Source organism: Triturus cristatus, chromosome 11 (genome assembly GCF_964204655.1).
Source record: "Triturus cristatus chromosome 11, aTriCri1.1, whole genome shotgun sequence".
In the NCBI taxonomy this organism is placed as follows: Eukaryota; Metazoa; Chordata; class Amphibia; order Caudata; family Salamandridae; genus Triturus; species Triturus cristatus.
The window spans coordinates 49,054,268-49,077,962 of NC_140594.1; the positions used below are offsets into that span (position 1 = coordinate 49,054,268).

General features: G+C 48.2%; 1 protein-coding gene across 1 annotated transcript in view; it reads right to left on the reverse strand.

Annotated features, from left to right (window-relative positions):
• LOC146783200 (uncharacterized) overlaps positions 1 to 23,364 on the reverse strand; it is a 111,085-nt gene extending 87,721 nt beyond the window's left edge. Inside the window, exon 1 of the mRNA XM_085634018.1 lies at positions 22,622 to 23,364. Coding sequence (XP_085490144.1) covers positions 22,622 to 22,643 — 22 coding nt within the window. The 5' untranslated portion in view covers positions 22,644 to 23,364. The remainder of the gene's footprint in view (positions 1 to 22,621) is intronic.
• Between the last annotated feature and the right edge of the window lie 331 nt (positions 23,365 to 23,695).

The window sequence follows — 23,695 nt, forward strand, 5'->3', positions numbered from 1 at the left end:
CTTCTCTTTCTCTTCTCCTACATTTCGGGTACTCTTTTGGGGCGACAGACACACTGCTAGGGGGGGTAGGCCGTAGCCTCTGCATGCGTGTAGGGTGGGGGGTATATTTCCTTGTTGTTTTTTTTTTTTCTATGGGCCTCCTTTTTCTTTCTTTCTTTTCTCTCTTTCTCTTCTCCCTTTCTATTCTTTACCTTTCCCGTTTGTTCTCTCCTTTCTTATTTCTTGGGTCGGGGGGAGGATTGGGAACTTGTGGGTAGTGCTTGGGGATCGTCATGTGATATGCTTCTTTTCTATCCTGATTTTATTGAGTGCGATTGATTACCTTACGGATAATGCTTGCTGACTCTTCTGATGATCGTTGCCCACTATAGTCCTAACTGCATTGCTCTGATTCGGATCCTTCCAGACCTGTTGCTATGGACTTATTTCAAAACTTTATAAAACTTAAACCTCATCATCCTGCGCTCGGCGGCACAATTGTGTATAACGTAATCTGGTCTATTTGTGCTTGTACTGATATGCTGCTGAATCGTATAATTGCTTGCTGATGTGCCCTTTTTTTATGTCGAGGCCGGCCTGAGGGTTGTAGGCCCGTATTTGTCTGCACATACTGTTAAATAAAGGTTTTCCAAAAAAAAAAAAAAAAAAAAAAAAATATATATATAGACTCCTCTCTGTGAGGATTCTAGTTAATGGCTCACTTACTTCTCAGCTGATAAATAGGTAGAGGTATTCGCCAAGGCAGCCCCTTGTCTCCCTTATTATTTAATCTGTACATTGAGCCTCTCGCAAGAATTAGGGGTGAGCAGAGAATTTTACCATTCCAATAACAGGATTGGAATGTATGACGTTACAATGCATACATTTACAATGCATGCCTTTACAATGTAGTTTTTACATCGCAACATCCTTTACAATGCATTCTTGTACATCGCATGCCATTACATGGCATTTTCAGAAACTTCCTTTACAACGCATTCTATTACATCGCATTATACCTTTACAACACATACCATTACATCGCATTTAAGGTAAGTGTTGGATAGTATAGGGGTAACAATTACTTTCTAACTCCAGCGAGTGCAACAGTAGGGTAAGTGTTGGATAGTGTAAGGGTATGCATTGTAATGACTTGGGATGTAATGCCTGCGTTGTAGTGACATGCGTTGTAATAACATGAGTTGTAGTGACATGCGATGTAATGGCTGCGTTGTAATGAAGTACGATGTGAAGGATGTTGTGATGTAATGACTGCTATGTAAAGGTAGTGCGATGTAATGACTGCGTTGTAAAGGTTGTTTCCCCCAGGATTGGGTTAAGAAGGAGGCTCTATATGCAGATGATCTGCTCATTTACACAAAAGATCTTAACGGCGCATTCCCTATCATTTTGAAAGACTTTGGGAATGTAGCTGGGTACATGGTCAATGAAGGAAAAACAGAGGTAATGTCATGGAACATACCAGTGGCTGCTTATCTGGAAAAAAGGAAATCAGGTATTTAGGAGTCCAAGTGGTTAAACAATTGGAAGATATGGGCCAAGTAAACTCTACTAGACTCATGAGGGAAGCTAAAAGACTATTAAAGCAATGGTCCCATCTCCCCTTATCCATTTTAGGAAGGACAAACCTGGTCAAAATGATGATCTTAATAAAGTTTACTTTTATATTTAATGCGCTACCCCTACACTTTAAGACTAAGTGGCCCAAGAAGATACAAGGGGACGAGAGCAGTTTTATATGGGATAATAATAAAGGTGCAAGAATTGCCTGGAAAAAGCTGCGCAAGAAAATACTTTAAGGAAGAATAGCCCTTCCAGATTTCTAGCTGGACTGCTGGACCTTTCAATAAAAACAAATTAGATCACTGCTAATGAAGAATTACCAACAGATGCACACCGGCTACAGTGCTTTAACAAAAGATTGGGCAGAACAAGGAAACAACTTCCTATTTAAATTTGGGCATCCTAAATACTTCAAAAAGGTACGATTAAGAGTGCTAACAGCGGGGCGTGGCTTGCTGAGCCAAAATGGTGGACGCACTCTGAGAGAGCTTCCGGACCCCTCCGCCATCCGCCCGTAATACTTCTTTATTTCAAGCCATCCGACCTTAACATCAGCTGTGTACCTGGCGCGGCGGCTCTGGCTGAGCCCGGGAGTGCAGAACTTCCATGGTGTCGTCCTGTTTCAGCAAGCTGGCACACTGCGTTTCGCTCCCCAGATGGCGGCTCCCCTCTGCTGACTGCGGCGCCGTCCTTCCTGGAGTGTTTTGCCCGGCTCCGCGCCTGGACCTTGGGTGAGCGGGGGCGCCTTGGTCGTGGATTCTGACGGGGGCGTGAGCCGGCCCCGGGAGGCTCCCCTCCCTCTGGTGATCCCTTATCGAGGCTGGTAGAGGCGGGCCCGGTGCGTGGTGCCTCGGCAGTGCGGCCCGGATCGTGCCCGAGACTTCAGTGGCACAGCCGCGCCATCGGCTGCCGCATCGGGCAGCGGAAAAGGAGGCGGACGAACGCGGCTGCAGCCTCGCATCCTCTGAGGGAGCCCTGACCGTCCCGAGGCCGAGTGAGAAGAGCTCCGGAGCGGGTGAGTCCCAGCGGCGGGGGTCCGGGACAGTTGCATAGGGGCCCTACGCGCGCAGAGGGATGACGGAGGTGGGAGCTGGCCCCGTGTGGCCTTGTGTCTGGCCTGACGCCCCCCCTGGGCTGAGTGCCGTCCGCATCGCCCCCCCCTTCGGCCGCATTACTGGAGCCACGGGGGTAACAGAGTGTGCCCTCCACACGCTTTTGGCCCTGGTCACCATCGCTGGGAACGGGGTTGGTGCAGGGCAGGAGGGGGGCCTCCTTTGGATCATTATCCTTCCTGGCACTCTCCCTGGCCACACCAGCGGCCAGGGAGTCACGAATTAGGGCTTGTTGGCCGCGCACTTCCAGCGGTGCAATATTGTGTGAGGGGACCTCGCTGGAGGCCCCCTGTCCAGTGCCTCTTGTGGTGCGGAGGCTCTTCTGTTGGGCCGGAATTGTATCGCACCTATTGAACTGCTGCCCTAGGGGGGGTGAGGCTGCCTGCTAATTCACTTGCTATTGCCCTGCCAGGTGTGAGGTGGCCCGGGCGGGCGGGGGTCCGGGGGTAGCCCTGGGTCTGGACTCTTCTTTTTCCTTTCTCGCTCCCCTCTCCCTCGCTCACTCCTGTGGGGTCGCCTCATCCGGGGTGGCGGACTCGGCGGCATGTATCCGGCGGCAGCGATTTGACCTGGGCCCTGTCCGCGCACTGGCTGCCCCTCCTGCTTGATTCCGGCCTGCCTTGGGAGGTCTGTTGGTCCCCTGCTGCCGGGTTTGTCTGCTGCTCCCCAGCGTACCATCATGGGCAAAACGGACAGGTCATCGAAGAACCCTGCCACCCAAACAAAAATGGATCGCTTTGCCACCTCGGAGGTGGGGGCGACTGGGGGGGCTGTGGATCAGGAGACCCTAACATCCGCGGACTTGTCCACCATCTTGCAGGCCATCCAAGCTTCACAGACATCGGTTGAAGGCAAGATTGCGGAAGTGCGCGTGGACATGACTTATGCGGCAAGACCTCCGAAACGCCGTGGCGCTGATCAAGGAAACTGAAACCCGGATCTCCACAGTCGAGGATGATGTTCAGCAACACAAGGGGCAGGTGGATACTCTCCAATCGTGCACGCAGGAACTGCACCGCCGTGCGGAGAACGCAGAAAACAGGTCCCGGCGCAACAATCTCCGCCTGGTGGGATTTCCGAAGGGATCGGAGCAGAGCCGCACGGTGGACTTCCTGGAGAAATGGTTAAGGTAGTGGGTCCCTGAGGGCTCCCTCTCTACATGGTTCGCGATTGAGCGGGCCCACCGATCTCTCGCCCCAAGGCCACCAACAGGCGCGGCCTCAAGATCAGTCATAAGGCGGATCCTCAATTTCAAGGATCATGATGCCATCCAAGGTGAAGCTCGCAGACAGCAGCGGCTCCACTACGAAAACCATGCAATCATGATCTTCCCGGATTAAACCCGTGAGGTTCAGGGTCAGCGACGTTCCTTTGGTGAAGTTAAACAAAGGCTGAGGGCACTCAATATCCAGTATCGGCTCCTTTTCCCGGCACGCCTTCAAGTGGTGTTCGCTAATAAGACCCTGTTCTTTGACACTCTTAATGAGGCCTGGGCGACGGAGGAGCACCCCCTGTGCATTGCTGACCAGCCCTTGCTCCTGGGGGGAGGTGAGGGGGGACCTGTCTGGTCCGCGCCTGTTGCTCCTCTGCCCCAACGTCACCGCTCCCGCAGACGTCATGGACAGAGGCGGGCCCGGTCGGATTCCCCGCTGGAGCAATCTCCCCGACAACCAATATTGCTCTCGGATGGGGCCTCGGCTGGGAGGCGCTCTGGTTCATCTGGGCGCCTGGACCATGGGGGTGCATTGCCCCAATCTTCCCTGCCTGATCTCCCGGACACGGACCTCTCCCGTAGCCCGATGCTCCTGAAAGACCATGCTTGAACTTGTCTCTGCCTGCCGGGCTTGGCTCCGCCAGGGGTCGTGCTCAAAAACTCAAAACATTTCTTCCTTTCCGATGGACTCGACTTGGCACATCCTGGTATGAGGGGGTCCTCCACGTTTTTCCATTTCCAAGCATTGTAGTTTGGCTGTTCACTCATTGGTTATTGTAGTGTAGGTTGGGGGGGCAGGACCGTTGCCTCGAGTTGGACCGTTGCCTCGAGTTATTTGTTTAACCTTGTTCTTTTTGTTCCTTCGTTTCATCACGCCAGCACTCACAACACACCCTGATATGCGCCTAGTGAGACAGATAACATTCCCTACAGACATCTTGCTCAGTAAGTTGAAGTCTGTGTTTGTTTTCTCGTCCCCCACTGTGTACCCACTATCAGACAGTTCCGGCCACTCACATGCCTGACACACCTTCGTTAAGCACCTCCCTATGCATCATGTCCTGGAATGTGAATGGCCTTTTAGATCGTTTCAAACGCATGGCTGTTTTGCGCTATGCACAGCGCTTAGGGGTGGACATTTTGCTATTGCAAAAGACACACTTGTTGGGTAACCACTGTCCCTTTCTAGTACGCTACGGATATAACAGGGTTTGGCATTCGGGGTTCACTCATGGCTCCCGAGGGGTGGCGATTCTGGTGAAACGCTCCCTTCCCTTAGTGACTGTCCAGACGACTCTTGATGCCCAGGACACTTTTGTGGCCCTTAGTGGCACGCTACATGGTAACCCTCTCAACCTTGTGTCACTTTATTCTCCTCCGTCTATGTTGACGGCAACCCTCGCCAAATCTGCCGATCTCTTGGCATCCTTACCCCTGGGTCCCACATTCCTTGGGGGCGACTTTAATGTGGTCTCCTCACCAGACCTTGATACGACTGGTCATCCATCCACCAGTAGGATTGCACAAGCATAACAGCTGATGACTTAGGCTGAATACTTGGGCTTATGTGATGCCTGGCGTGTATGGCACCCACACCAACAATTTACACACACCTCGGCAGCACACCATACACAGGCACGCATAGATGCCATCTTCTTCCCATCGACTGACTGCCTGCTGATCCAAGATGCCTTACTCCTCCTCCGGGGTCTTTCTGACCACTCTCCGGTGATGCTCCATACGGGTCCCCCCCCCCCTGCTTTCGTTCGGCAAACATGGAGGCTAAACGCCTGGTTCCTCCAGGATAAGGAGTTTCGGAGGGTAGTGGGGTGGGAACTTCAACTTGCTAATGAAGGGTCTGTTTCCTCCCCGGGACCCTGTGGGCGGCGGGCAAGGCCACGATTACAGGGGTCGCTAAGGGCCAGCTCAAAATTCAATGTCGGGCCCAGTTGGAACAAATCACCGCCCCATCACCCGTGAGGAGATTGGGGAGGTGATTGGCCTTTTTTCCTCTGGCAAGACACCGGGTCCAGATGGTTTATCCCAGGAATACTATGTGCATTATCGGGACATTCTGGTCCCACATCTTGCGGGTCTATATCAGGGAGCAGTGGAAAAAGGCTCCTTCCCCCTGGAGACGGATATGGCCACCATTGTGGTTCTGCCTAAATCCCAACCGCCATCGTCACGCTATGCCGACTACCGCCCTATCTCACTCATCAACACCGATGTCAAACTGTTTGCCACAATCCTCGCCCAGCGGCTCAAACCTCTCCTGTCCACGCTGGTTCATCACGTCCAATGTGGGTTCATGCCCTCACGTGGCACCCGGCATGGTCTTCGTCGACTGCAGTCTGCTTTGGTCCACCGTCATCTTCTCACTCCATATCTGGTGATTCTCATTGTAGACGTTGAGAAGGCCTTTGACTCGGTGGACTGGGGGTTTCTTGGGGATGTTTTGGAATGGATGGGGCTCGGTCCCGGTTCCGGGCCATGGTTAAGTTTCTCTGTGTTCTCCCGCGAACCCGGGTCCTAGTGAATGGGGTCCTATCGGAGCCCATATCTATTCGCAGGGGAACGAGGCAAGGCTGTCCTCTATCCCCTCTGCTCTTTGCCTTGGTGATGGAGCCCTTGGCGTCCCTGGTGCGGTCGTGTGGACACATGCGGGGATGGGAATGGCCTCATAACGAACCAGATAAAATTGCTCTCTATGCGGACGATGTCCTCATCTACTTGGCAGACCCCGCCCGGTCTGGTCCCCATTGTCTTCGCATTCTGCATTCCTTCGAGCGGGCCTCAGGCCTCCGGTTGTACCCCGACAAGTCGGTGCTGGTTCCCCTCCACTTATCCCGGGAATGCTTCGACTGGCAATCTGATATATCCCTGTGCCGCCAATCCTTTAAATACCTGGGGATATGTATGACCTTGCTCCCTGAGCTGAGCTGGGCCCTCAATGTTAATCCCCTGGTGAAACGTGCCAAGGCAGACCTTCAGAAATGGCAGTCGCTTCCCCTCAACCCCATGGGGAGGGTGGCTCTTTTTAAAATGATGGCGTTTCCCCGCTTCCTTATTCTGTTCTTCAAAACACCCCTATGTGTTTTTCTACAACTTGGTTCTGTGAATTGGATGGTATGATCTACAAGTTTTTGTGGGGAAAGGGTAGGTCCCGCCTGGCGCTAAAAACCTGCGGATCCCTCCGTTTGATGGGGGTCTAGGAATGACTCATCTATACTTATATTATCACGCCACGCGTCTTCTCTCCATACACGACTGGTTGAACGGGGGTTGGTCTGACCCGGCGTACAGACTCGAACTGGGAGAGTTGGGCCTTGCCAGGATTTACTCCATGTTTACGGGGCCCCTATTCCTTCTTCCCTACCAGAGGTGACGCGTACCGTGTTATTGGCCTGGCGGGCTGCTCTGCGGCACACTAAATGGACACACGCACTAACCCAGTGTACACCCTTGTGGCAAGGGACCTGGCTCAAAGACGTTACTGAGCTGCAAGGCTTCAGGGCATGGGACCTAATCGGTATTTCACAATTGGGGGAAGTGTGGGTGGGGGGGGGATTACATGCGCTCCTTCGGAGACCTTCAGAATAGATACTCCTGCACCCAACACAATTTTTTAGGCATTTACAACTGCGGCACGCCCTTCATACACACCTTAAAACAGGCAAGGCACACGGCTGCCTGATCACAGCCCACCCGAAGCGCAGATAATGTTTGGGGACCTGGGGAGGGGAGGCATCTCCCGTATTTATCGTTCACTGATCAATAACACATCTACTTCCTTAGACTGATTGCGGGCTCGTTGGGAGGACTGGGTTAGCCTCATGGAGGAGGAAGACTGGTGTGACGCCCCCATGACTCCTAGAACAGTCACCGAATCCGCTAGGCTGCGCCTGGTGCAGCTCTATTATTTACATAGTGTATACCTCACCACGGAGCGCCTCCATCGGGCAGGGTTCAGTTCGACCCCAGCCTGTACTAGGTGCAGTCACATCCCGGCCGACTTCCTGCATATGGTGTGGGCATGCCCCCGCCTGGCGCGGTTCTGGTAGGAAATTGAAGAAGAACTCACCGAAATCCTGGGGTGGGAGGTCCCACACGACCCCAAACACACGCTCTTGGGCATCACTGATGGTGCTGGATGGGTCTTGGAATGAGAAGGTGTTTTTGACTACAGCTATGGTGGTCGCCAAAAGAGACATCGCGGTCTCCTGGAGACGCCCTGAACCCCCGAGTGTCGGGCGATGGCGGACTGGGATGGACTGGTGTGCCACACAAGAGAAAGTTATGTATGAAGCTTGTGGGTGTCCCAAGAAATATCGCAGTCTGGGGGAAATGGCTGGGGGGGGGGGTCTAATCATAAAAAGGGGACTGTTCCTTTTTTAAGAAATTGTGTTTTAATACTGTCTGGGGTGGGGTGCACATATTCCTCTATGTAATCCTGGACATTCATGGGGTCGTGCTGAATGGCTGGTATATTTCTTTTGTAAAATCAATAAAAATGTGTTTAGCAAAAAAGAGTGCTAACAGCAGCATGTACATTATGGATTCAGGTTAGAAGAATTCTAAGAATGTCATACTATAGCAAAATGGCTCCAATTTAGAGAGTCCCAGGTACTCCACTCTGTCTTTAAGATTCGTTAGCTACCCCATTAATGTACGAGAGAATACAGAAATGGGGTCAGATTATGGACAAGGACACCTTAATAGCTTGGGACTATCTAAGAAAAAAAACAAATAATGGGTCGCCCAGGTTCAAATATCTGCAATTGGTGAGCTTGGCCAGAGACCAATCGAATGTGGGACTTATAACAGACTGGGAGGAAGTAATTTGTAGCAGTAATCTGCAAAAAAGAGGTGGCTAAATGGTACTGGATGTTGGTTCAAGAAGATGGTCCTAATACACTTCCAGAAGAAGAGTGGAAAGAAGATCTAACTGCAGATGATTTAACATCTCTCTGGCAAGTATTCATGGTTACACTTTGGTCTTTTGTTAGATACGCACCGTTAAGAAATCATCTGTTTATTCTACACAGGGCTTACTGGTCCCCAAATAAACTATCTAAAATGAGAGAAAAGAAAATTAAACGTTGCCCAAGTGTGATTTGGAGAGAGCGGATGATGTACACATGTTCTGGCAATGTCCTGGGATTCAAGCCTATTGGCGAGATGTGGGTAAGTTTTTGACAGCAGTTACAAAAGAAAGAATAGAGGTAAGCCTAACTTTGATCATATTTAGGGTTACAGATTAATTCGAATTTAAAGGTAAGAGAAGGAAACTGCAAGACCAATTGCTTCTTAGTTTAATAATGATAGAAGGTAGGGAAATCTGCATTAATTGGGTCTCCAAGACTTCACCATCTTGTCTTGAGTTGGCTAAAGTCAGTAAAGCGTAGTGGTAGATTAAGACTGTATAAACAGATCTAAAAAGAGGGTTAGTGCCTGGGAGCCTGTTTTCTCCTATTTTTCAAATCATGCTTGGGGATAGGTACTCCAACGGTCCAAGGATTAATACATACTATTCCAAGGAGAGGTAGGGTGGGGTGACCTCTAAAATTGGTTGAAAGAAGTTGTAGCAGGAGGAGGTAGTTCCCAGCAGGCTGTGGATTCATGACTCCAGTATCTGATCATACATCTCATATTATATATATATTTATTATTCGATCAATAACAAGATCATACATACATATCATACATAAAATACGGCAAATATAAATAGGTAATAATCAGTGGAAGGATTTTAAGAACAAACAGATAAAAGATTGTTTAAAAAGAATATAGCAACTTGTATCACCCATCTTGATTTTAGTGCAGAATGAGTTACAATCATACAAAAGCAAATATTTGTTAAAAAGATGTCTAAAATATCTAGCATACTACACAGGGCTTCAATCATGGCTATCCCTTAGAATATCTCCCATCCCGGTGGTAAGAGTTTTTTTAACCACCTAGGCGGTATCTGGATAAAGTAAAAATAAGCCATTTAGTGGTGTCCAAAGTAAAAACACGCAGAGCATCTGCGTGGCAAGAAAAGGACAGCACATGGCATGCGGGAACAATTCATTTTTTCCTCAATGTAGCATAAGCAGGGCAAAAGAAAAGATAATGAGCGATGGTTTCGTTGGCAGAGTTACAGGACAAGCACATTGAGGTAAAAATGGAGTTCAAACATTTACTTCTCACAGCGTTTAGGGGTAGGGAGTCAAATCTAAACTGAATATAAAATGCACGTGCTTGAGGGGGTTCTACATCATCCATATACATTTCAAATTTGGAACAACTTTTAACATTTAAAAATTGCGTTGTTAAAATGCCTGGTGACCTTAGTTCATTACAACCTGTATTAATAAAATTCCAATACATTGTTTTTAGTCGAGGAATGCATTTTTCTTGATATGGCGCGAGGGTCATCCCAAAGGGTACTCATCCCTATTTTTTTGAGCCACCCCTTGACCTTCCCGAACCAGGGCAAGAGACCTGATTTCCTTTGTATGGACAGCAATTCTTCCACAGCATCTTTTACGGGTATTTGAGTTTTGCTGCTCCACAGTCTCACCAAAAACATAAGTACCTTCAGGCCAGCACAATGGGAGATTGATTTTAATCCAAGATCAGTGCGTAGTGGTAATAGGGGAGTATTCTTTGGAACGTTTAGAAGAGCTCTTAAGAAATTATTTTCGTCAACTTCTAATTGTTTAGTGTCCTCTAAGCCCCAGAGTTGTGCCCCATAGAGTGCTGCGCACAATTCTTTTGCCCTATGTAACTTTATTGCAGGGGAAACTGGGCGAAAGGCTGAGAGTTTGGCTCTTTTAACAATTGCACCGTAAACTTTTCAGAATTTGGGGGGACCATGCCAGGTTCTCGCTGATTCTAACGCCTAAGTAATCGAAGGCTTTAACCTGCTCTAGGAGTTATCCTTCCAACAGTACTTTCCCCTTGGCAGATTTGTAGGGGTTGATACTTGGTTTTGAGACAGTTGATTTTCAAACCCCCTAGATTCACACGCTTTTGAGAATTTAGTTAGAACATTTTGGATGCCCTTTGGGGTTTTGGATATAAGTAGTGTGTTGTCAGCAAACAAAAGCGCAGGTGTTTGCTTATCACCCAACTTCGGTGGGTCACCACCTAAGTCATATAGCTCATTATGAGCTCATTCATGTTAAAGGTGAACATGGTTGGAGCTAACACGCACCCCTGGCGTACTCCTTTCCTAATTAAAACAATTCCAGACTGACTCCCATCTTGATTCCATCCGACTCTGGCATAATTATCCTTGTGCAACCTGGTTAAAAGGTGGAGTAGGGCATGGGGAAGTCCCATGTCCCTCAGGGTGGTCCAGAACCGGGTGCGCTCAATGGAATCAAAAGCGGTTTTCAGGTCAACAAATACTATGTAGAGATGACCTTTCTTGAGTGTGACCTCTTTCCATATAAGCATTAAAAAATGAAATACTTGGTCTAAAGTGCTAGTGGCAACTCGAAACCCTGCCTGCAAATGCGAGATAATATTGTTGTCCTCTGCCCAATCTTGAATAAGAGTTAAAATTAATTTGCTGAAAATGTTCTGAGCCACATCTATAAGGCTAATAGGCCTATAGTTTGCAGGGTCCTCTTTTTAAAAAAATATTGATTTTCCAAATAACATCTGGCTATTAATACAGCAATTTAAGATTCAGTGCATAGCATCCTTGTTACATCGTTGGTCAATTTTCTCAGGGCCCCCGTCAGTACAATCAGGGAATTTTATATGCTATGGGCTTAGAAGTTATCTCCCTCCCGCTACTTGCGCAATAACATTTTGCAATCATTTAAACGTCCAGGTCCGGGGGGCCGCTAGAGGGCGCACTGCGGAATGGCTGACTATTGAGACAGCTCCACCGGTCAGGTTCGGTCATTGGCCTTAAAGACCGGATTGCGGATCTGAAATCGACCGCTACTGGCAAGAATGATGATCGGAATGCTTTGGGCATAAGATGCGGGAGCTCTGAAGCCTGTCACGCATCGTAGCAGCAGGAATGGGCATACTTGCGGTTTTGCCGCGAAGCGACGTTTGGTATGCGCAAGATGGCGGCGCCCTGAGGTACGGCCACTCCGGTGCTACTCAAGCTTCAGGCACATCAACGAAGGGCACCGGGGACAGTTACTACTCTTGCACGAGCGCATCCACGGGGAGGCAGCTGACAACTCAACACACCGGTACGCACTGTGAGTATCCACGCTATGCGCGAGTGCCATGCAAGAAAGGAGAAAACAAAACGCAAGCACAAAATAGCGGATTATAATAACGGCGCCAACTGCTGCTCTTGGCCACTAAGTAGTGCACTCTGCAAACACATGGCGACATAGGAGTCATATGGATGTGTAGTTTTGTTAATGGTCATGCCACTGAATTGTGTTTAAAGCGTAGATACATATTATATATACATGCGGAACCTGCCCTGCCCTGTGTTGTGAGCGTGCTGCAGGAATCATACTCACGGCGCCACCCTCCTAAAATGTGGATGTTATGTTATGTTATGTTTATCTTTAATTTATAAAGCGTGCAGCTACTCGGAAGTGTCCCGGCGCTAAACTCATGACAAGAGGAAGAAGAAAGGCAAAAACCCAACAGGCTAAAAAAGCACGGTTTTTAAATTACTTTTAAACAGATGAGGGTCCTGGGTAGCCCGAAGCACTACAGGCAGGGAGTTCCAAGCAAAGCCTGCTTTACGGCCGAAGGAGTTCCCGCCCATTCTTTGGCGATTAAACCTAGTGGTCTGGATCAGAAACTGAGCAGATGAACGCAGTGTCCTCCCGGGTGTGTAGAAGACAAACCTCTTACGCAAATAACACGGACCCAGACCATAAAGGGCCCTATGCACAATGGAGAGCATCTTAAATTTCAAACGAGACTCCACTGGGAGCCAGTGCAGAGAGTGCAGCTGGAAACTAACGCTACACCTAGAGCCCGTGCCAAGGAGAAGTCTAGCAGCTGCATTCTGGACCACCTGCAGTTTCTTGACCAAATATCCTGGGCTGCAACAAAACAAGAGCTGAGTGTCGTCCGCATAGGCCATCACTCTTGCCCCCAAAGACTCCGCCAGATAAACCAGTGGGGTCATATAGATGTTGAATAACAGGGGGCTAAGGGATGAGCCCTGCGGAACACCCGTAGTCATTTGCAGTTGAACGGAGACGCAAGGAGGAATCCAAACCTGTTGAGACCTACACTCCAAAAAAGACCGGAGCCACTGCAGGGCAGAGCCGCCAATGCCTATAGCCGATAGACGATCCAGGAGCAGAGAGTGGGGCACGGCGTCGAAAGCGGCTGAGAGATCTAACATCACCAAAGCCGCTTTCCCACCGGCATCCAAACAATCACGGATTGCCTCTGTCACCTCAAGAAGGGCAAGCTCAGTGCTATGAGAGGCACGGAATCCGGATTGGGCCGGGTGAAGCAAACCAGCGCTCTCTATGAACTCAGTCAGCTGAGTCGTGACCACCCTCTCACAGACTTTAGCCAAACTAGGCAAGAGTGAGATAGGGCGATAATTCTCAGGAAGGCACGGGTCAAGAGATGTCTTCAGAAGAGGGAGAATCAGCGCCTGCTTCCAACCCGGTGGAACTAGCGCCTCAGACAACGATTTGTTAATCAAATAGTTGACTTCTAAATTAATGGTAGCTGCCACATCCGACAACAGTCTTGCGGCGCATGGATCTTTAGGCGAGCCAGACTTTAAAGCCCTAAGGATCTTAAAAGAGCCAGGAAGATCAATCGGGCTAAATACAGAGAAGGAAGGAGCTGTATTGCCCCTTAGCGGGACCACTGTGGAGCCGACACTCATCTCCAGGGGGTTCGAAAACGTCTCCTGAATGCTAACTATTTTATCCCTAAAAGAATAGGCAAGCGAGTTGCACCAGGACTCCGAGGACGGTGTCACTATCACCTGGGCAGTAGGCGACAAAATTTTGTACAATAACAAAAATTTCTTTAGGATTATTATTGGCCCTCTCGATGCGCTCAGAGTAGTACTTCCCTTTGGCCAACCCAATGGACGTGTAATACTGTTTTTGTTTAGTTCTGAGGGCACGTTTGGCCGTAGCACAGTATCCACTGGCACGCCAGGCTCTCTCCAGTAATTTGCATTCATGTTTTAAAATCCTCAGCTCTGGTGTAAACCAGGGCTTAGATGGGGACTCTCTTCTCAGCCTTTGTCGACATGAAACTGACAATGTCTCGATCGAATTTGAGAGCCAGTCAGTGAACTGGGACACATTTGCTACCAAGTCCCCCTGCCAAGAAGGGCGAGAGGCTGCCAAAGAGCTCCTAAACCTCCCAGGATCCACTTTCCTAGTAACAGGGGGTCGATAACGATTAGCGGAGCGTCACGAGTTATTAGTGTCCCAAGAGAATAATAAAGGAAAGTGATCAGACCAGGCAACTGGCCTTGGCTTCACCACTAAAATAGGGAAGTTGGAGCAGATAATATCCAGAGTATGACCACCGACATGGGTGGGATCCATGACCCATTGGGAAAGGTTAGTCAGATTGAGAAAATCCAAAAACACCGCAGAGTCGGTCAGCTCAAATTGCTCCAGATGGAGATTAAGGTCGCCAAGAAGCACAAACTTAGAGAAGCGCAGAGCACGCTCAGCTAGTGCATCACCACAGGACTCTGGGAAGGCCCTGGCTGAGCCTGTTGGTCTGTAGATCAGGGAGCCCCCCAAAGTGAAAGTTCAGGACCTCACAGTCTCCCCAAGGAGTACAAGATTCACTGACCAGTGACCAGCAGTCCCTATAAAAAATGGCCAAGCCCCCACCTCTACCTACAGGGCGATCAAGCCGAGAGATTTTAAAACCCGCAGGAGTTGCCAAAGCCACAATTGGGTTACAAGAGGTATCCAGCCAAGTCTCGGTAACAAACAGGAGGTCTAAGCCATTACCTATGATCAGGTCAGCCACATCCACATAGTGTTCTTTTACTGATCTAGCATTAATAAGACAAGCACTAATAGTCTCAGGATTGACTGACCTAATGGTCCCAACCAACGAACGGTGCACTGGCGTTAACCTGAACCCACAAGCACCACATGTATGGTTCCACATATCATTTCCCCCCTTGACACTATGAGATGGGCACGAATTGGGTCTAAGTGATTTCAAATAATCGCCAGAGTAATATATGACGTTTGGCTCACACGAGTATTGACCGGCAGAGTGGCTCGCCTTGCGCACTGACTTAGTGCTGACGGGCTCAGACGGGCTTGCCTTAAGCGCGCCTTCGGCGCGCCACCGGCGCGCCCGCTGCGCTCGTCCGCTGCGCGTACGTCCCGTTGCCATTAATATAAGGAGTGGCTAAGCTCGACGACCAGCGTGCAACACCTGGGACGCTGACCGCGAAAAGCGTGGGTCTCGTCCATGATGGCGCCTATCCCTCCAACCTCACCTAAAGCGCCCGAAAGGCACCAATGTTTTGATGAGGGGTATAAGATCGCCAGGAAAGGTACGGAATGTACCTAATCAGCGCTGTTAAGTTCAAAGTGTGCTAATCCTATTACGACTGCATTGTGAATGCTGCTGCCACCGCACATGGAAAGAGTGAGTGGGTAAAGCCTAGCATCTATACCTTACAGCATTGATGGGCCCCACTCAACAGACTGTGTCCTGCTGTCCAGAGCTATCGGATTGCTATGCTACGCATGTCGTGACAAGGCGCTGTTCCATATAGAGGCCCTGTGACCTGCTAATAGAGGGCTGCAGAATATATTGGGCACTCTGTAAGTCTGAGGTGGTGGATTAAAACTGAGGCAATATGATATTGACTGCTGCTAACAACGGTTATCACCGGAGGGCTGTGCTGTGTGGCGCATATTATTGCGATTACTCTGTGGGTGGCGCCGAGGACTGGGGATGCAGGGAACTGAATAGTGGAGCAACAGGGCAAAATACCACTCCATCTGTGGTATTATACGGCATCCTGCGTCGACATCGTTAGGGTTGGTTATTGTAATCATGGCAAGCCGGACAAGCAACAGTCAAAATTACCATTTGAAATGAAACGACAAGCCAAAGGTGCAACGGCTCTCTCGTACACCGAATTGGAAGTGGGAAAGGCGACAAGCAGCGTAATGGCACAGGTTCTTAAGGCGATACAACAAAGTTTGCAGGACATCAATGGCAAACTGGATTCCCTCACTCACCGAGTTGACAACATGTCGGCAAAACTAGATAAGCAAGGGGAACTTCTTGATGAGGCCGAGAAGCGTATCGCTACAGTGGAGGATGAGTCACATGCCACAACTCGAAAGTGCACGGATATGGAGAAAGTCTTAGAGGTCCTTAAAAACAAGGCGGAGGACTTGGAAGCGAGGTCCCGTCGCAATAAAATCAGAATTGCGGGAATTCCAGAATCCACAAACACGGGACGGATGGAGACATATGTGGAGGACATGCTCCGTGAGGTGTTTGGTGCTAATCATTTCTCGACGGTCCTCATAGTAGAACGTGCAAATAGATCCTTGGCCCCAAGATCCCCACCAGGCGCCACGCCGAGACCCATAGTTGCCCGGATCCTTAATTATAGGGATCGTGATGCCATCTTGCATATGGCACGAGAAAAACAGCAGATAACCTACCAGGGCAACACACTGGCGTTTTACCCAGACATTACAATGACGGTTCAACTAGCACGCAAGGACTTTAATCCGGCGAAAAAGAAACTGAGAGAACTGGGAGTGGAGTATGCAATGCTCTATCCAGCTCGGCTGAAGGTGACACATGATGGACGCTCTACGGTTCTCCACTCTCCAAAGGCAGCGCAAGACTTCATTAAGAAGATGATTGGCCAACGTAAGGAGCGAAAGCAAGCTGTACAGACCCAAGATTCTGAATGAGTCTAATCTTAACACTATTCTTGAGATGGAGGGTCAGGAATTACGATGTATAAGGTATGAACAGGTTACACTGTGGGTCCAACCCTGTCGCTCGTCCTGTACATTGCACCGAAGCCAGCTGTAATGTTTGTATGATACTGATGCCAACCAGATGGACTCACTGGATTTTCAAAAAGCAAAATAGAGGAGGTTGATTGAACTGCGACTAGACAATATATTCATGTTGGCGCACAGAGACGCTGCGTACACCAGGGGGTAATGTATATACCATGCATATAAGGTTCTGTTTTTGGTGGAGATCATGGACACTGCGTTTCTATTTCCTTGGAGTAATTTGCTGTGCCTCGGGATCCCTGCTGTCACTGGACACTTGTCTATTTAGTCTAAACAGTGCTATGAACTGTGTCAGCCTAGGCAGTTGGTCACAGATCCTTACTCTACATCATATAGCCCTCAGATATGTACAGTAATTCGGCGGTATTGTGCCACTTGATACATTTTCGGAAAAGATTAGATCTGCATGCATAACGTATACCTGACCACATCCACTTTGATGGATGGAGTTGTGTGCACTTGGCGGTACCCCCAGGCGGGTGTTCCCCAAGAAGTGGTTGTGTTATGTTGTTTTCTACACTAGGGGTTTGTCTTTGGCATGGTTGGGGTGCTGAAGTGGGTGGGGGGTGGGGGGAGCGAAGTTGGAAGCTGTTATACAGACTATTGTGCTTGAGAAACCTCGCGGACTTTCACATGATTGTTGTTGCCGGGATTTTACTAAGCAACATGAGATGCACAAGATGTGGAAATTGCAAATAATTTAGGATATATTTTACTATTTAACGATGTCCGCAAATAGGCTACAGCTAGCTCACTTAAATATGATTATTTGGAATGTCAGAGGGCTTAATAACCCGAAAAAAATCCGGCAAATATTTGCATACCATGACAGGCTACACATTGACATCACCCTCCTTCAGGAAACACACCTTGCTCCTAGTTCTATCAATCACATTGGGCGCAAATGGGCGGAGGCAATATATAGGTCATCATACTTCTCCTACTCCAGAGGGGTCCTCATTTTGATTAAAAAGGGAACGCAACTCCACGTAGATAGTACTATAACTGATGATCTGGGGCGCTATGTTATTATCACGGGGCGACTTAGGGGTCAGCGAATAGCATTAATCAATATCTATGGCCCAAACGTGGATGACCCAGACTTCTATTGTACACTCTGGCATAAAATAAATGACTTGACGGGCATGGCTATATTCTGTGGTGGAGATTTTAATATTGCTCTGTTTGACAGCCTTGACAGATCGAACACTTCTAAAGAGCCACATCGGAGGGCAGTGGGGGTATTGCAAAATATTATGAGTGAAGCACACCTCCATGACATTTGGAGAACCCGAAATCCAGGTAGGAGGGAGGCCACACACACCACAGCGGCCCATAACAGCTGGTCTTGTATAGACTACTGGTTAGGTACTAATGATGCACTGTTGTGGACGCGGGCTGTGAGTCACCTGCCCAGAACATTATCTGATCACAATCCAGTGTTGCTTTCTATTAACATGCCACACTATATACCTCCACCTTACGCCTGGAGGTTTAATTCGAAAGCGTTGTTGGACTCAGTATACACTGACACCATTAGTCAGGCTATCACTGAATATTTTGAGTTAAATAAACCCAACACTGAGGATCCTGGCTCACTCTGGGAAGCTTTTAAAGCTACAATTAGGGGAGTATGTATCAGCACCAACGCTGGTATTCTAAAGGACTTACGTCAACAGCTTAACAAACAGGAAACCACACTAAAAACACTAGAGCGGGAATATGAGAATACACAAAATGCAAAAATATTAGGTGACATTAGGGTTGTGCTATCGGAATATCAATCATATACAGAGGAAGAGCTGAAGTATGTTACAAAACGACAAATAGCACGTTCATATGGAGAAGGGGGTAGACCGGGAAGGGTGTTGGCATCCAAGATTTGTACCGGTCGACCACCACAAGCAGTACTGGCGGTCAGGGATATGAATGGGGAGTTACAGCAAGATGCGCAGGGAATATTGCGGGAGATCATGAGAACAGATGGGGAACTGTATGCTGCGCGGACCACGGCCACACCTTCTGAGGTCATGAAATACTTGGAGGATGTGGCGATAGCATGGCTGTCTGATACCCATAGGGAATATTTGTCCTTGCCAATAACGGTAGAGGAGGTCACGGAAATCATTAAATCACTCCCTAATGGAAAAGCACCTGGCCCTGATGGGTTCACCTGTGAATTTTATATAAGTCATTTGCAGATCAATTAGCGCCCTATCTGGTTGAAATGTACGGTGATGCACATGACAAACAACTGTTGCCGCCGACGTTGAGAGAAGCCATGCTCATCGCCTTCTTAAAACCAAACATAGATCCAGAGTATTGCAAATCCTATAGACCACTGTCTCTTATAAATGTAGACACTAAGATATTGGCCAAAATTCTGGCCACCAGATTGCAACCCCTGATGACCAGACTGATATTACCAGATCAGTCAGGGTTTATCCCAACTAGAGCAACGACCCAGAACATTATTTGCACTCTCGCATTACTTAATCCCCAGCACTAAAGCAGCTGCGATTCTATTAGTTGCTGCAAAAGCATTTGATTCCATCGAATGGCCATATCTACATACTGTGTTACGAAGAATGGGATTCCCACATATTTTTTTACTATGGGTGCAAATACTATATACCGCGCCTACAGTACAAATTAAAGTTAACAACTATATATCAGACGCCATTCCGATTGCAAGGGGGATGAGGCAAGTTTGCCCGCTGTCCCCTTTGCTCTTTGCGATAGCACTTGAGCCACTAGCTTGTAAAATAAGGCAGGGACATCATTGTTCGGCACTTCAATTTCCACAACGACCATTACATATATCCAGATGATATGATGCTATATGTGCGGGATCCCGAGAATTATTTGGCCCCTCTGCTGAGGGAATATATTCGCTTCGGTCACCACTCAGGGCTTCAAATTAACTGGTCCAAATCCCTCATAATACCGTTAACGGACTCAACGCTTCCACATCAGACTGATTTCCCACTAGAATGGCAATCAGACCCAGTTAAGTATTTAAGTGTCTGGTATCACCGGGATCCAGAGGTAGTGATCCGTATGAACTATGGCAGGGCGATTAGCGCCATGGAGGATAAAATAGGACGGTGGATTCAACTACCTTTAACATTAGCTGATCGTCTGGCAATTGTTAAAATGGTCGTACTACCTACATTTTTTATATATTTTCAATAACATCCCTATCACTTCCCCAGCAGCGGTTTTTAAACGACTGACTACAATGGTGACACGTCTGATATGGGCAGGTAAGCAGGCCCGTATTAAATTGCGCGCTCTCACATTACCATACTCACGTGGTGGTTTTACAGTCCCGGACTTTCTGCTTTACTTATGTGCACAAGCGCAATTTGCACACTATTGGTATCATACTGTCCCATACATCACACATGTAGTAAATGAAGAAGGGGACGCGCTACCAATACCATTAACTGCTATCATAAGTCATCGTAGGCCCCCTCTCCATAATCGAGATATAAACACTATAGACACGACAAACGCTGCCTGGCACAGGATGGGTAGGTTAGCACGCAGACTAGACTCCCACTATATGCTCCGGCATTACCACTGACTCACCACCCAGAATTGTCAGTCAATCAAGAAGAGGTAGGCCTGAATTTGCTGAAACAGGTAGGCGTAGATAAAATGGGGGACCTTTATAATAATGGTATTTTTAGAGCACCAAATGACATTACATACATCAGTAATCAAATACTATTGTTTCGTTTCACGTATTATTGACTGCAGAGTGCGATCAAAAAATTATACCCATCTTACCCTGCGGAGCCACCACAGCTGTCAGCATTACAGTTGATACTTACTACTCCTAGCAATGCACACATGGTCTCTAAACTATATGTTAAATTGCAGGAGGACATAGCTGACAAGACGTATAACGCGCTGGGGAAGTGGAATAAGGTCCTAGATGACCCACTTACGGAGGAGGAATGGGCCATGACATGCACCCTAACTGGTATGCTCACGCCAAACGGTAATTTGCGTATGGTGCATTATAAATATTTACACCAAACGTACTATACACCAGCCAGGCTATGTGCATATGGTCTACGCACAGATGCGAAGTGTAAACGCTGCAAGGCGGATGGGGTTGATTTTATACACCTTGCATGGTATTGCACAACAGTGAATGATTACTGGATAAACGTTATGAAGATATTGGGGAAAATGGTGGATATTAATTTTGAATGCACCATTCGCATTGTTCAAGGGGTACGCGCTACTAAGCGCAAATTTTGCATAGTTGCTCAGTTGCTAGCAAAGCGAAGGATCTCGATGTGTTGGGATAGTAAAGAGATTCAAAAAGGCAGACAGTGGATTCAGGATATGACGTATTGTAAAGACGCCCTACAAACATACGAGGAGGAGATGCCTACTGGAGCCAAACCCAGGGACTATTGGACATACCTGATTGACTTTCTACAAAGGTACCAAACTGATTAGTTGTGCACAGTAGTTTAATTGAAGTAAATGTTAATTACTGGTAACACTGACAATATGCAATAACTGGATGATGGATGTTGTTGTACTACAGTCTGTGTGTTTATTTTACCTGTTTGGACATTGTATATCTTTAAAATGCCAATAAAAATAAATAAATAAAAACTTCCAGGTGCTACTATTAATCATGTAGCAATAACGTCCTGTCATCAGAATAACATAATAAATAATAAGCCAACCCACATCCAGTTCCCTTCCCTACCATCGGTGTGCCCTAACTACTCGTCGCTCATAAATGTGAGAACCACTAAGCCGTCTGGTATACTTAACACAATTACAGGGGGACAGTACATCCTAATCACCAATCATTCCAATTCTGCAACTGCACCACAGGGCATGCCCCGGATTTCCCTACTGCACTTATGATTCATGGCGATCCCTCCTGGGCCTCCAGGACCGAGCTTACGTCGGAGTCTGCCTCGGGCATTTGTAACGCTACCACTATGGCCTCCCATGCCCTTGCTGCCTCCAGCGCCTTCTCATTATTAGCCCGTAGAGCCTGTTGCAGTCGAACTGTTTTGCAGGGTCCTCTTTATCCTCTTTTTTATATATGTAGATAATTTCAGCACCCTGCCATGTATCTGGTATGGGAACTCCGCGTTTAATAGCATTAAAAACAGCAGGGGGCCCCAGATATTGGGTTCAGATTTATAAAGATCTCCAGATAGTCTATCAAGCCTGGGGGCTTTACCAATTTGGAGGTATGTGATTGCATTCTTAACTTCCATAAGGGAGAAACTCCCATGCTCATTATGTTCAAACTCCGCATTTCGGCCCCTGGGTACATCTCCTGCAATACCCACAGCCTCACTATCCTCCGCTCTCCCAATTCTAGGAAGTTCTCCCAGTGTCTACTGTGACATATTCAAAAGTACAAGAATTGACATGGATTAGTCACTGGTGCAAGTCAACAGCAATTACCTAATGGATAATTTGTAGACCATTTCAAACAAATCTTTTCAAAACACACTGGCAACAGTTAGTGTTCTCCTGACAGATTTTCCTCTATGTGAGCAGTTCAAGCCCTGCTTTGCCTACTCACAGAGATGCAACCTGTGCTGCACTGGCAGGTGTGTCATCGTACTAATTGTACCTGCACCTTCAGCACCAGTTCTGGTGATGCACGACTGCAGTGGCGGCCTTGTTCTGAACTTGGGTCGTTGGGTGTTGAGTAGCAGGCCTGTTCAATTGGCTCTTACCTCCGGCAGATGCAGCATCCATGCCAGGATCAGATGGGTATTGATCTTAAACAGTTACAGACTCAAGGCCAATTCCAGGCAGTTGCTCATTTTCAACAGCTGCGTCTCTGGGCTAATTTCAAATGGGTACTTGTCTTTGGCAGTTGCAGCTTTCTAGATGAGAACAGGATTTCTGCTTCAGCAGCGACGACTGCTGTACCACTAGGTACACCAATGTGAGGAAGCAACACAACCAGTCGTTGTAGTTAGGCACATCCTCATGCGACATTGTAGAGTGAGGCCGCCTTGTTATCTTTTGTGTTGTGTTGTGTTCCACACTCGGGAGTTGAACAGTGCCTGCAGGGTTCACAGCAACGTTAGTCAATTGTCTGGTGTACTTTGCAAATGCTCGAAGCTCCTGGTTGTGGGTGTATGGATTACTCTTAATAAGCCTACAAATGGCATCCTGGCTCCTGTTGATCCTTTAACACATCTTGACTACGAGCGGAACCCAAATCAGCTAAAGAGTATACACCCACAAACCTTGTTTTTCGATCCTGTGAAGTCAGCGCCGTAGGAAGTCAGCCCCACTGCAGGCGGGATCACTGAGAAACGCTCATTCGCCAGTTCTTGTTAAGGAATTGGAGTTCTCCACATGAGTGTTGACCGCACCAGCACACTGTCGCAACAGCAGGTGTCTTGCTGACACGGTGCTTGGCATTTGTAGAAGGCAAGGACGTTGCTGGTAGCTGATGCATGTAAGCGGTAAGCTGATGATGTGAACTGACGATGAGGCAGCGCAAGGAGAACCTCCCTAATCGTTTCCAGAGCAACAGACACTTTGGAAGTGAGTCGCAGTGCGAGGAGAACCTCCTTCATTGTTTCCAAAGCAACCGGGGCTCAGGCAGTGCGCCGCTTCAGTGCGTCTTTTGTCACCGGGGCAAGTGACGTGCGCTCTTTTATCCCCGGGGCAAGTGACGTGCATGGGTACTCGTAACAACAGACACTTTCATGCTCCGTGTGTCTCTGGCAAGGCAAGACGCACAGCACGGACTGGCTGCCCCATTACGCCCCACTAACGATGTTCTGTGTAAG